This window comes from Echinococcus granulosus (assembly GCF_000524195.1).
Source record: "Echinococcus granulosus chromosome Unknown EG_S00018, whole genome shotgun sequence".
Classification (NCBI taxonomy): Eukaryota; Metazoa; Platyhelminthes; class Cestoda; order Cyclophyllidea; family Taeniidae; genus Echinococcus; species Echinococcus granulosus.
The window spans coordinates 1127746-1141381 of NW_020170398.1; the positions used below are offsets into that span (position 1 = coordinate 1127746).

General features: G+C 43.8%; 3 protein-coding genes across 3 annotated transcripts in view; all 3 read right to left on the minus strand. All coding sequences in view use genetic code 11, as the record gives it.

The window, feature by feature from the left end:
- Positions 1 to 387: 387 nt before the first annotated feature.
- Positions 388 to 2126, minus strand: EGR_03525 (Metastasis suppressor protein; the record flags this gene model as incomplete). The annotated part of the gene is made up of 3 exons (XM_024492774.1): positions 388 to 558; positions 1650 to 1818; positions 2017 to 2126. 3 exons carry the CDS (start codon positions 2124 to 2126, stop codon positions 388 to 390), a joined length of 450 nt encoding a protein of 149 aa, XP_024352907.1.
- A 2311-nt stretch (positions 2127 to 4437) lies between these two features.
- EGR_03526 (40S ribosomal protein S28) lies at positions 4438 to 4881 on the minus strand (the record flags this gene model as incomplete). The annotated part of the gene is made up of 2 exons (XM_024492775.1): positions 4438 to 4605; positions 4840 to 4881. 2 exons carry the CDS (start codon positions 4879 to 4881, stop codon positions 4438 to 4440), a joined length of 210 nt encoding a protein of 69 aa, XP_024352908.1.
- Positions 4882 to 5774: 893 nt separating this feature from the next.
- EGR_03527 (Nuclear factor 1 B-type) overlaps positions 5775 to 13636 on the minus strand; it is a gene marked incomplete at both ends in the record, with an annotated part of 30184 nt that continues 22322 nt past the window's right edge. Inside the window, 7 exons of the mRNA XM_024492776.1 lie at positions 5775 to 5910; positions 6884 to 7133; positions 7313 to 7397; positions 10842 to 11100; positions 11430 to 11757; positions 11829 to 12090; positions 12163 to 12588. Of these exons, the coding sequence (XP_024352909.1) occupies positions 5775 to 5910; positions 6884 to 7133; positions 7313 to 7397; positions 10842 to 11100; positions 11430 to 11757; positions 11829 to 12090; positions 12163 to 12588 (1746 nt within the window). The remainder of the gene's footprint in view (positions 5911 to 6883; positions 7134 to 7312; positions 7398 to 10841; positions 11101 to 11429; positions 11758 to 11828; positions 12091 to 12162; positions 12589 to 13636) is intronic.

Consider the following 13636-nt stretch of genomic DNA (forward strand, 5'->3'; position numbering starts at 1 on the left):
ACACACACACACACACACACACACACACACACACACACACACACACCTCCATTGTGTGCATTTCTATCATTGAAAAACGAACAACATGCAGGGTAGTTTATCATAAACAACACATCTCAATGGCTACGCAACCTCACGTCAAGAGTTCCAAATCATCATTTGGAGGTTGCTTAACAAACCGTTACAGTAGTCAAACGTGCCTTGAACCTTGAGTAATGAAAAAGACGAAACTGAAAGATGGCAAGGGTGGGAGTATTGATAATGACGAACAATTGTAAACAGCATACCAACGTGGTGCCGACAAGGGATGCCTACTCAGAATTTGGTACTAGTTTCCTACATTTACATTCAACTTCAGGGGCACCTCAAGTGCTAGACCAGGCTATCTCAAAACTCCTTAAGCTTAGATTCGAATTCGTAGCCATAGTATTGACCTAACTGTGCCCACCTTCCCTGCCTTCCAGGGTAGGAAATAGATAGGTGCAGTACCACGCTAGCCGCCAAGGCCTGTTTGGACTTTGACAATGATGAAAGCACGACATAAAAGCTCGGCACCTCCTTATGAAGGTAGAACAAGCAAGTGAAAAAGGTCTGCTGACCTGACCCGCGACGAAACCAGTACACGAAAAATCGCCGGGCCATACATCGCGATTTTTTAACAGTTTTCGATTTCACCAGACCCCTTCCTTTTACTACTCTTCATTGTCCCACTCATCTCAAATGCAAATTGTTACATGCTAATTATTTAGGGACCCCTCTTTTCAGAAAAGTACAAAAAGTGCGATCGAGGCACTGTGGGACGCGGCAACACTCCCAAAAAACAAACACGGGTGATCTCAAATACGATGTGTGGGTATGTGAATGAAATGAAGGCAGAACGCTCAGAAATACGACCTCAGCTCAATCTCTGGACTTTAAGAATTTCGATTTATTACTACTTCAAGAGGAGTGAAATTAGGGTAAAAATCAGTCTACAAGAATCAAAAAAATTTCCTCCCAAATAAAAAAAATAATAAAAAACTCTGAAAAGCGTGGAATTCAAAAACTTCTAACGGCCAGAATATAACTACTCGATTTCTATCCAGCACTTAGACAGATCAGTGATAAGCAATGCGTGACCAATGATAAAGAAATGAGAAGAATGACTTTAATGCAAACGGTGAAATGGATAGAAGGGTCGTTTTCACCTAAGAAAACCGATCATGTATAAACTTCATTATAAGAACCTACTTTTAAAATGGTTTGCAACTTGACTTATTATGGCCTCAATCAACCGTATTCGTTTATGTACTATCGACACACATCAAAAAACCAACTCGAGATCCAGACTACAGCCCATAGTGGTTGACATTAGGGAAAACTATAACAAAGCATTTGCAATGCGAATGAAAACGGAACCTTAGAAAGTGGGGTTCAAAAGAAGGCGGCAAATCGAATCAAAAGGTCACGACCATATGCTAAATTAACAATCCTGTTGTGATAGACGCTTTTGCAGTGTCCAAACCAGTAGGAGGGTGAAGAGGAGGTAATGTGAAGGTAAATATGAATACTGCGACATTTCAAGGCAAAATACAAGGAAAAAAGGATCTAAGAGCCCTCAAACTAACTTAAGTAACACACATTACATTAGAGAGGAAAAAAACACAAACCTTACGGCGAAGCCGCTTTTTGCACTTCTCCGCTTCAAGAATGGCACGCTGCAATTCCGACTTGGCTTTACGAAGCTCCTTTACACAGTCTCGATCCATTTGGTTGGCCGTCCGACGCCACTCATCCAGCCTGTCCGATAAAGGAGTCACCAGACACTCCGTGATTTGACTGAATGAGAAAAAAATGGAACTCCCAACAGAATTCTTCTTCTCGAGCCCAAACAATACAGAATAGAGAAAGAATTTTTCGCCTTTAGGGCCAAGTAGTTACTATGGGAATTTATGAAGTTTTTAAAAGGACGCATGCGTCAAAATGAAGAATTAATAGCCACACCTGTTAAAACTACGCAGTCGGGATTCGACACACCGTTGACGCAGGCAATAACGCCGCAACGCGATGCCAAACGGACGCAATCCCGCATTATTTGTTTCTGCGATGTCGGATATTTTTTGAAATGCCTCCAAAAAACCGGACATGCACTGCAGTGTAATACTAAGAAAAATTGAAGAAAAATACAGATTGGTTAGAGAGAATAGCAAACACGATACCATGACACTACACTATCAAATGATAAACAAATTCTGCAGAAGGTATTCTAAGCATTCAACCATGCACGAGGCCTGAATGAAAAGCAATATAAGCTGTCAATTAAAAAAGGCATAAAATAAAGAGACCAATGTGCAGCGTATGACACAGAAGACAGGTCAGAGAAAAAAAGTACACCAACCTCACAGACGCAGTTAATTTATTTGACTTGTTAATAAGATCATCCCAAAAGGCAAGTGAAGTCTGGAAATAAAACAATTAAATAAGGGCTTTACCTTAAGGTTAGAGAGCTGTGCATTGAAATTGTTTGAGTTGTATGAGGACTTCATTGGAAACACTTTTTTTTGAATCACAAATATACTAGCATTTAGAGGTGAAAAATTTAGAAAACTGTAAAAAAGTCGACTGACGACACAAAGGACTATCCTACAAACTGGGCGATATTCGACGCCGACAAACACCCAGTAAAAATTTGACTTTTCTTAACCAATAGTCTTACCAGGCTTCAAGGCAAAGTGCAAAGTCAAACAACAGAAAAATGGCATATATTTATACTTAAAGCTGGGCAATACGATACAAAAATTAGGCATAAGACAATTTTTTGACTTATGGCTAGATGTATTGCCAACTTTTGCTATAGATTTATCGATAGTGAATAACACGTGGTGATAAAGACTTCATAAGCAAAAACTGGCTTATTCCCATGATCCAGTTTAGATCTTTTAAGCACAAAGGATGAAGCGACTTTATTTGCAATCAATAGACGATTTTGAAATGTGTCAACAAAGTGCATTGGTATCGTTGGTAGCACTGATGGTAGATCGAACCCACTTTCTAGTAGCGGTTAACCCCCGTCCTCCCCCTGCTACTTCAAAATCAGATAACAGGGTCTAAATGAAGTTTTACAGAAATTTCTTGGACTGACTGGGGTACTCTCAACAGTAACTACTCGGATTTAACATTTACGTTATCCTGATGCAAACCGAAATAGCACAAACTAAAGTCCAATGTGATTAGCATACAACTTAAATAACTGCTGTCTTATTGTATAACCTCCACCGCTTTAAGCGTTACTCGTGGCATTCAATGTGACTACACTCTTACATCGGCGATCACAGCTTAAATTATCACAGGAGAATAATACCTGGATTATGCATTGCTTAGCATTCATGGTGAGACTGCATCAGTTTTCGATGTCAGAAACTTATTTGCATCGGGCTTACTTAGGTAAAAAATATAAAGCGACTCCAATGGACGTTTTAGCAGCTATACACCGGGAACTCTAACTTGTAGAAGGGCGGCTTAATAAAACACATAGGCTTGAGGTGGCGTCGGACTGCCACTACCCCGCACCCATTCCTCCTGGCCGATCACTCACCAATGCAAAAGTAGCATCGCTTCCCACGCGTCTTTGGTCTGACGAGCAGCTGGCACCTTTGCAGGGCATCAATTCGGGGCGGATAACAAAACGCTCGGCTCCACAGGCTCAACTGCTCATAGCACATACCGTCCCCCATGGTGCCCATTCTCGCATTTCACAAATGGAAATCAAGTTTGATGACTTAATTGAGTCAGGCCCACCCAACCCACCCGCCAAATTGGTGACAACCTATACAGAATAACTTCATAAACCGCGTTTCTGCATCACAGTCGGCGGGACCAGTGCCCGCGCCACATCACCAATAACCTAGAAACTAAAGGCAGCGTAACTCCGAGTAAGAATGTAATAGAATTGAGGAAATAAATCAGACGCGCCAGAAGAAGGGGAAGCCTTAAATGTTGTCCACTTAGATGTTATAACCCCAAGCAATCCCCACACCGTTCGTGTACACTACTGGAGGTCCCTCAATGGAAACTAACCTTTCACCATGAAGGCGAGCACACACTAAAATAATGAAGAACCAAAAGAAGCCAAGTATTTCGAGAAGTGGGGACTGATGCCTAAAAAAGCACCATTCACCCCAGAAAATGACTTCACAACACTCCAGGCTCAAGTCATCCACAAATACAGGCACTTCTAGACACTGAGGCCGGCAAAAAATGAAGCAGGTCCAGTATGAGCATAAATGCAGAACTAACCACTAACCTACCACACTGGAGGTTAATGTGCCGGACTATGCGTGGCATGTAAAACAACGGAATGAAGAAAAATACTTAGCATGGCTCAAAAGCTTGCGTTCCAATACGATAAGGGAAGAAAGAATACCGTTCTGAGTGACAATCCACGTTTACTAAAAAAAATTATCGCAATCGTCTAGCTTCTCTTTCTGTTTCCAGAAGGACTAGAATATCGCCTTCACGAACAGGACCTTTCACATTGCGGATAATGCTTCGCTTGTTTTCAACAAGCTCGACACGAACCTGTGTACATTGACCCTGAGAGCCAGTGCGACCGAGAATTCTTGTAACCTGCGTAAGAAAATAATCATCAAATCACAAATATTTTCAACAGGATGAGTGGCACCCACGTTTAATAAATGTTATGTGGAAAACACTGAAGCCTACAAAAACGCGAGCTAATATTCGTGAACATTTCAGGCACTACAGCTAAGTAAGCCGTCATTCAATACCACGGACTGTACACACCAAAATTATATGATAGTTTGAAAAATACCACCCATGCTGTAACGAAAAGCAGATTACCCTAGCTGTCTGAGCCGACGGAGCAGCCTTCGTAGCGTCCATGCCGCAGAAAAAACAACCACTCATAAAAGTGGTGCGGCGATAGAAACATTATATGCATACAAACAAACTTACATTTAATTTTTTTCCTTAAGGAAAAAAGATAAATGTATTTAGGTTACTTTTCAGGCGATAAATATTTTTTAATTTTTTTAAAGATAAAACTAGTGCATTTTAAGCTTGAACTAGATTTAGTTTGTTATAGCTGATCTTTAAGGCTAATTATTTGATATACAAAGAATTCACAAAAACAAATAGGTTTCAGGTTATGGTAAAATAACTTTTCGTTTGCATAGATTTTGTTGTTATCTGAGATTGTTTTTACACATTTCATTTTTGCAGCACCCCAAAACCTTTCTGAACCCGAAAGAAGACATACTATGGCAGAGCATATGCTGCTGAGGTAAAGAAAGGCTGGGAGCTACTAACATAGCTCAGACGCCGTGCTGCCTTCTAAAGTACAACTGTTAAGCCCTGAAATTCCTTGAAACCCAAAAGAAGTAATAACATTTAATCAAGGCATTACAATCTTGGTTCCGTAGAACAATTACCTCATTTGTTGCCACATTTATTTATCACTGTTAAGCATTCTATTCAAGTATTTTGTCCGTCAGATAGTGGCATCTCGGCGCTAACTGTGCTGTGGTGTCTTGAAGTGGCTTTGAAACTGCATTGTGTGCAGCCAGTATACAAATGTATATTCATTAACATATGTCAGAGGCCCGTGCCATCCAGTGGACGTGCAACTTATGGCGACAGGATAACCTCCATCGTCAACCGCAAAATATTAGTAGACGCACCCGTTATTCAGCAATTTAAGAAAAGCATTTGACTTCTGATTGGAGGTGTTACGTTACTATTATTTTACACACTACAATCTGGCTTTTAGTATTTCTCTAAACTATACTTTTAGGACATAAATCACCAGAGCCCCCCACCCACTCTGAGTGGAACGCACGACGCAAAGCATGGCTCGGGGCTGCTGACGGCCTGGAGGCCACCCCGCCGGACGAAGTTGCAACAGCAGCAACTCTGAGTAACCCCTCCACCAAATTCAGAAGTACAAGTAACAAGAACGCATCATGAACTTCTAAAAAGCCATTTATTACAATCTGCACCGATAAGGACTCGTGGAGTCTTACAGCCCTTAAAAAGATCCCTCGATATCATCAGTACTTTGCAATCGAGAATGGAAACATCCCCTCAGAGGCAAAATACGGGAGGAATAGGAGGGGATGAGCCACCCTCGCACACAAAAACACTTTGCTCATAGTTTATTTGTCTTTTCAACATTAAGTATATAGAATATAGTAACAGTAGTAGTAAGAGCAGTGGCGGTGACAATGTAAGCATTTATATGTGTCGATGGAGAAAGAAGGATGGAGAGTGAGAGAGAGGCAAAACTTTTAGTGGCGCAAGTGATCAGAGTTTGGGCGGAGCAGAGGAAACAGGAATAGATGGGGGGGGGCGGGGGCAAGCTTGTAGTGCGGCTACTGCTGACGGGTAAAATAGTTAAAGCAAACCAACAAACAGGCAAAGAGACAGACAGGCAGAACAACCAACAAAGGCAGAGAAAAGCGCAAAAAATAGAGGAACAAAGAAAATTCAGAATACGGAGGAGGAGGAGATTTAAAGACTGCATCATTGACGCTACGGTAAGTGAGTGGGTGAGTTGGTGTGAGATTCCTGAAAACTTATCAAAATAACCGAGCAACCTAATGGGCGGGAGAAGGGAGTGGCGCGAATATTGTTGCTGTCATAATGTCAACACCGTTGGCAGGTAATCCACCCCTTGAGGCGGCGATAGTGGTGGAATAAAAATAGGCGTCAAAAAGAATAGAAGCGAGGCGCTGTGGAAAACCAAAAAAAAACACAAGAAAAGTAGAAGCAATAGGAGTGGGACGGGCCGAGGGACAAGTGCACTGACGTGGACATATCATCATATCTGGAACGCTGCCTGGGGGGAAGGAGGGGGATAAGCCTGGGGATGGAGGAAGAAGTTCACTGGTTGAAGTCGGGCGGTGGTAGCGGTGATAGTGATTGCGCATCGAAGGCTGCTGTAGCAGCGGCGGAGGAGGGAGCGAAAGTGAGAGGAGGGGAGTGCTGATTCTGTGGCTGCTGCTGTTCCATGAGGTCAGAGGCTGAGTTGGTAATGGGGGTGGTGGTGTTCAGCATGTTGAGAGGAAGACCCGCGGGACTGGGGGAATCGTTACCAAGGAAGAGACTCCTTCGAAGATAGTGCTGGCTCTGCGGACCTAAAAGAGAAGAGAGTGTCAAAGGTTAAATGGGAGAGTTAAAAGGCAACCACGCATAGGAAAGAGCAGAAAAGAGACAGGGATAGAAGTTAGGTGGATAGCAAGAGAAGTGAAGGAAAAAAGGAAGCAGGGGGAGGAGACGAAGGGAGGCTGGGCTGCGGTTAAGTGGGGCAACTTACGACTGCAACTGCTGCCCGCGCGATTCGACTGGACGCCGTACTCCTGCGCCAGGCTCACTAGAACCTCGAGAATTTCGGAATTCGTCTGGCAAAGGGAGGGCGGAGTGAAAAGATAAATAGGCTAATCAATCACGAAAAAATAATTCTCAAAACGCCATCCCACTACCACAACCACCAGATAAAAACAAAACAGTAAAACCACGCCCCCAACTTGAACACAAAAAAGGTTAGAGGAGGGCATAAATTAATATATGAAAACAAAATCCCTTGTGAACTCCAAAATAATAGGCAATTCCCAACAAAACAGGCACATAAACATAGGGAATTAATGCTAAGATTGGAGAAAAAGGAATGTTTGATTTATTCCCGAAAGATAGTATATTGTCGGAATGGAAACGCTAAACAGCCACCGATACTGGTAATAATAAGACATTGTTTTCAAATAAAAAGAAAATGAGTGTATCAATGTGTGAGGCGTTAATTGTTTGTTTAACCCTAGGGTTTGGCAAAGGGTACACTTAGGTGCTCCGTGTGGGTTGGCCTCCGGGCCATGTCTGCAGCCTCAAGCCATTCCGAGAGCTGATAAAACATATTCTGCCCGAGTATTATGCCTTCTTTCGTCTTCGGGGACGGCCAAAAGCGAACCCGATCTAATAAGACACCTGCCTTAATTTCTATCCCTGGATGCTAAGCCGTAGCGGAGCGGAAGAACCGCATATGCTACAAATGGGAGAATTAGTGACCATCCTTAACAGAAGGACGTCCACCTTCGGCAGCTGCCCCAGTCTCGTGGTTTGCAGGAAAGCTATTAACGACTCAGGCGACACTACCTGTGGTTGGAAATGTTTGTTACGCAGCCGTCTACCGTACGTGCACAAAAATTTTAATTATGTGAAACCGCGACACCTCCTCCACATCTTTCGCCTAGCTGGCTAGAACCTAGACAGATATGACTAGTCAGCTCTGAAGTGAGAATAAAGTAACAAAGAGGAATAGACGTGAAACCCTAATCCCAACGAAAAGGTGTTAAATCACGCCCTTCATTACGTGGCTCCGCATTTAGGCAAGTGTTCCTATACGACTACCTATGGATACTTGTGATGGCCAGCACATTCCCAGTCCCCAAATCTAGTTTCCATGCTAGGCGAAACGCCATATCTGGTAGAATCGAGAAGAGAAATCTGTGACCTTTCCATCGAACAGCTCCTCAGTTGCACGGTCGGCTCGTCAGTGCTTTTGGTACGGTAGCAAATACATTGTGATAGCTGATGCGGGAGGCTGAGGACGGGGCGCGCCGAGGACTACACCCAAAAGAGAAGGAATTATGTAATACATCAATTGTTTGTTTAACACTCGGTTTTAGTAAAGGGGCCACTTTAAGTCTCCGACTGCACTTTCACCGGGTGGACTGATCTCCGCGCCAAGCGAGTAGACCCAAATCCTACCGTATTTTGATAATGTATATTCTTTCTCCTCCAGGGAAGTCTCGGGACGCTAAATATGAGAATCAACTGCCAACGCCTTCTGGATGGCTGAGCACGTTCGACTCATTTGTTTAACGAATAGCTAAGGAACAGCAAGTGGTGGTTCCAAAAACGGGAACACTGAGAATTTCCCGACTCCACTTTCTCACCAAAAAAAATTTAGTTAAATTCCACATAAAACAAGGAGACACCATCACAGCAACGCAAGAGTTCACTGAAAAGGCTTGAATAGAGAAAATAACAACCTACCAGTGACCTAATAGCCCTTTTACACCAAACTAAATCCACCCACCACACCTGCGCTACAAAACAAAACCACCCAAGGAAAGGCCAAAAAAAGAGGCCCACATCAAGGTAAATAAACTTACCCAGTACACTGCTAGGCTTGGATACAAAACTAAATTAAAATGCATGGAAAGATTTCAACCGTGGTACACACGATAAATGAAAGTGCTTTTTTCAAGGCGGTTAATTTCTAAGGCTAAACAACAGATCGTCTTGTAGCACTGTTGACCTGAGACCAGCAATACAGAGACAAGAAAAGTCGAGGGAGCAAAGGTCGGCCTCGTCCCCTAGGCCGGTGCCTTAGCCACATCCAACTGGCCTTGCACCACGCATGGATGACGATCACATTTCCCCACAGTTCAGTTCCCTCGAGTGTTACAAAAGCATAACGCCGAATTGTAAAATTAGTGATAGAAGTGACGCTACCGAGGGATGCTTTTTCTTTCATTTTAGCAAAATTGCGAAGAGGGGACCTAGGGCAAGCATTAAGAAAGTACTTTTGGAAAATGAAGACGTTTTAATGGAACCTTTACGACTACTTTAATAACTATAAATCAACCTTTCTAACATATCATAAAACCTTCACAAAACAAACTTCCACAAATTGTAGAAAAAGAAAATAATCTCAACAAGAAACGAATTAGAAAGTTAAACAGGCAACAGAAAGATTAACCAACACTCACGTTGAAGACAGACGGCAAACCCAGCAAGCCAAGTTGGGCAAACAGAAGCTGCAGTAAGTTTAAGCATAGTTATATCAAAGAGGCAAAAAAATGCTTAAAGTCAAAATAGAAGCATGAATCGCCCTGCCTTTTGTTCCCACATTTTTGTACTATAAACTCCCTGCAAAACGATTTACTTGATACATCGGAGAGGAAAGCTGGCAACCTTTAAGGTACGCGAAGGAACCCTTGAGAAGGTTGTTCAATTAATCACAGTAAATGTAACAATTAGCTTATACTTGACAAAAGGTCAATTTAGGAGCTGTCAAAACTACAGTGGACTGGTCCGCTATTAAATAAAATGAGATAATAAAGAAAGAAACGGTGTAAAGACGTGATATCGCCAGAACTAGAAACAGAGGGACCTTTTGTGACCCGGCAATTCACACTTGTACCGTAGCACGACCCAAATGAACCAAAGTAAAACCGGCGTTTGAAATCTCCTAGTCAGAGTGACGAAGTTAAAATTTTATATCAGCTGCATCCCCAACAATCCAATCAGGGGTAAATATCTATAGATGGAAAGTTCCATGCTAGTTGCTCCTAGAGCGGGAAACTTGACACTAATAGTTGAAACTCCACGAAGCAAGGATTTGAATAAGGCAGACTGCGGCGTGGAAAAGGATACACCGGAAGAAGATTGGATAATAGCCTAAATCGTCAAGCCACTGGAAGACAAACGGAAAGTTAATCCAAGTCTAAACCGTCCCCATACCTAAATTTTAGATGAAATTAACAGTATTCAATGGCCAGCACATTCCCAGTCCCCGAATCTAGTTTCCATGCTAGGCGAAACGCCATATCTGGTAGAATCGAGAAGAGGGGTCTGTGACGTTTCCATTGAACAGCTCCTCAGTTGCACGGTCGGCTCGTCAGTGCTTTTGGTACAGTAGAGGTGAAAAGGTTAAGCAGGCTCGCTGGTAGAACAATGAATAATCAACAGATGAAACATCGAAATGTCTCCAATTAATGCCCGGGAACTGCGGCATCACATATCGACTGTTGAAATCAACGATGATATCGAGCACCACCACTTACCGGGAAGATGGGCGAGTCACGAAACCGGGAGGCGAGGTTGCGCAAACTGCCGGGGGTATCACGATCGAAAAGACCGGGGCCGGGCGTTGCAGCGGTGCCCAGCGGTCTCGACTGTCGACCACCACCTGGAGTGAGGCGGTGGGTGGCGAGGGAGGGCGCTGGGGGTGGGGAGATACCAGGCGCCGGGAGAAGAGAGGGCATCTGACGCAAATCATCAGTAGCATCGTTTCCAAATCCACTCACACCGCTCGGACTCAAACTGGGCAGTGCACAAGCAGATGCACACCGCTTCCCACACGGTGTTGTCCTTTAATTATGCATTTTTGCAAAAAGATTTGCTTCAAAACGTTGAAAGCGCGCTTTTTAAGATGGTTGGCCAGAATGAGATAATGAGAGAATAGGTATCTAAACTGGTTCATTACGTCACCATTAAAGCCCCAAAACATAGGATTCCACGATAAGTTGGCATTGCCCTGCTAATCTAGCAAAAATATTCAATTTAAAGAAAAAAGAAGGGACGCACACGATTTTGTCTTTAATGTTCCATGCATAAAACAGCATCAAGTTGGGATTAAGGAGGGTCGTTACCTGAAGGGGAGGGAATTAGGGGACTCCGTGCCAGCCAAACTAACACCGTTGACCGCATGTTGTTGCAATCGTTCATGAAGACTTTTATAGTCAGCGTAGGTGAGCCCACTAACGGGCGGTTGATTGACAGTTGAATGGTGACGACGAGCTGCAACAGGACCAGCAAAAATAGTCTTCATCTCTTCGTCCTCATCGTCATCTGGCTTCGCCGCTGACGTCTCCATTCCTCCCTGTCCTCCTGTCGAGGTACTCGACACTGCTGCTGAAGGTGGAGCTGAAGTATCTCTTGAATTGGTGCTGCTACCACCACTTCGACCAAGAACCGGTGCTACAATCGGGAAAAGTGATTTAACTAGTTTCTACTTAACTTGCTATAGGTAGACGTGTTATTGAACTAACTGAATGGCGTGTCGTGAAGGGCCTTGAAAGCGGAGGGTACACCCAACTCCTCAATGGTGGGAGTTCGTGCCTCTAGTCGCTTTTTAGCAGGTTGTCGGGGCGTCGACTTCCCCGAAAGAGGTGCGGGTGGTGGCGGAGGAGGCACGGAGGGCGGTCCAATAGGCTGGGGTGCGTACAGTGGTTGCATGCCAGCATGGTGGTTGCATCCCAACAGCGCTGCCGCCGGTTGGGCAGTGAAGTGTGTTGGCAACTGCTGAGGGTCCTGAGGGAAGAAAATGGACGCTACTTATTCTGGGGATATGAGTAGTGTCAGAGAGGAAAAGCGGAGACCTACACCAAGTTGCTTCACGGTGTTGATAGAGAGGAAGACATTTGCATCGGGAAGTGTGGAGGAGGGTGTGGAGGGCTGAGGCGGAACAGGAGGAACGGTTTGCCCAGAGGTTGTAGTTACCGTGACAGGCTCCTGAAGGCTCTTGGGAGGTGCGCAATTGTTATTGCTGTTGGAGGAGGAGGAGGCGGAGGAAGTGGACTGCGCGGGCCGCTTCAACGATCGACGCTTTGTTGCTGTGGGCGTCGTGGTCACGCCCGTCGAAGAGGCAGCGGCAGCGGAAGAGCTAGTTAGCTGGAACCGCGACGACGCTGAGGGCGTCAATTTTGGGAGACTTGTGCCAGGGTTCGCCGAAAAGGGCGGCTTGATGTCAATGGCACCACTATCCGAAAGGTCCATTCCAACAACTCCACTACCGTTCAATAAGCGGGCCTTCGAAAAAGAAAGGTGTCATGTAAGTTGAGGGCATCCAGCTTTAACGTGGTTGAGTTGAAACAGTGGCTTTGGTCAGAAATAGCCACAGAGATAAGTAGCTAATTTACAAAACCCCGATTTAGAATTACCAAGCTTTTACAATTCCATTGTGTTCATTTACAAGGTCTACTTCACAAACCCACCGATGAGGAAAGTCTTTTATTAATTTCCAAAGAATTCATTTAAACAGGCCTTCCGCCAAAACTAGCAGAATTAATTGCTTAAGTTTCTCCAGACACAAACCTCATTATTACTTAAAAGTAAAGTTCTTAGCCCTATTTTTTCCTAAATATCACTGGCATAGGAAAGATATGGAAGCTCAGCTAAGGTTTTCCAAAGTATTTAGCTAAATCCAACTGGCGCGATAACATCAATGATGGAAATGACAGTTAAATAGGTAGACTACCGGGGAAATTTCCAATCGCAATTTCTCGGGAAAAATCGGGGCATCCTATGCACACACTTTGCGCAATGCCCTCCCTGTTCTTGTTTTGAAACTATTGAAACCGAAAACTCCACCCAAGTAGCTTTACGGGATGTTTGATTTTCGTAGAGCTTTTTTAAACAAATGATGCCTAATGACGCTGTGGAGAAGTTATGCTAATATTTTTCCTTTAACAACTGAAAGTCAGAGCACGACAGGAAAACGTCAGCAACAAACTTGAAGCAATACTAGTCGAAAGAAGTTTGGATCAAAGACAAGCCCTCATTAAAATGCGGTCATTCGTAGTGGATATATGACCTTAAAAGGCAAACGCATTTCCACAGCAACCTGGACTTATAAAATGGCCGATCAGGGAGGACCTACAATTCTCCTCCCCGTCTATCACATAATTATTCGTGGAGTTGGCGCTGATGTCAGGATTAAAGGAAGCGAGAAAAGCAGCAAGAAGGCACCATGATGAAGACAGTGGACGAAATATGGACAACAAAGATAAAAAAATTTACCTTGCCATTGAAGCAATAGCCACCCACCAAGCACAGTTATGCTTGATAGTGTGTGCAA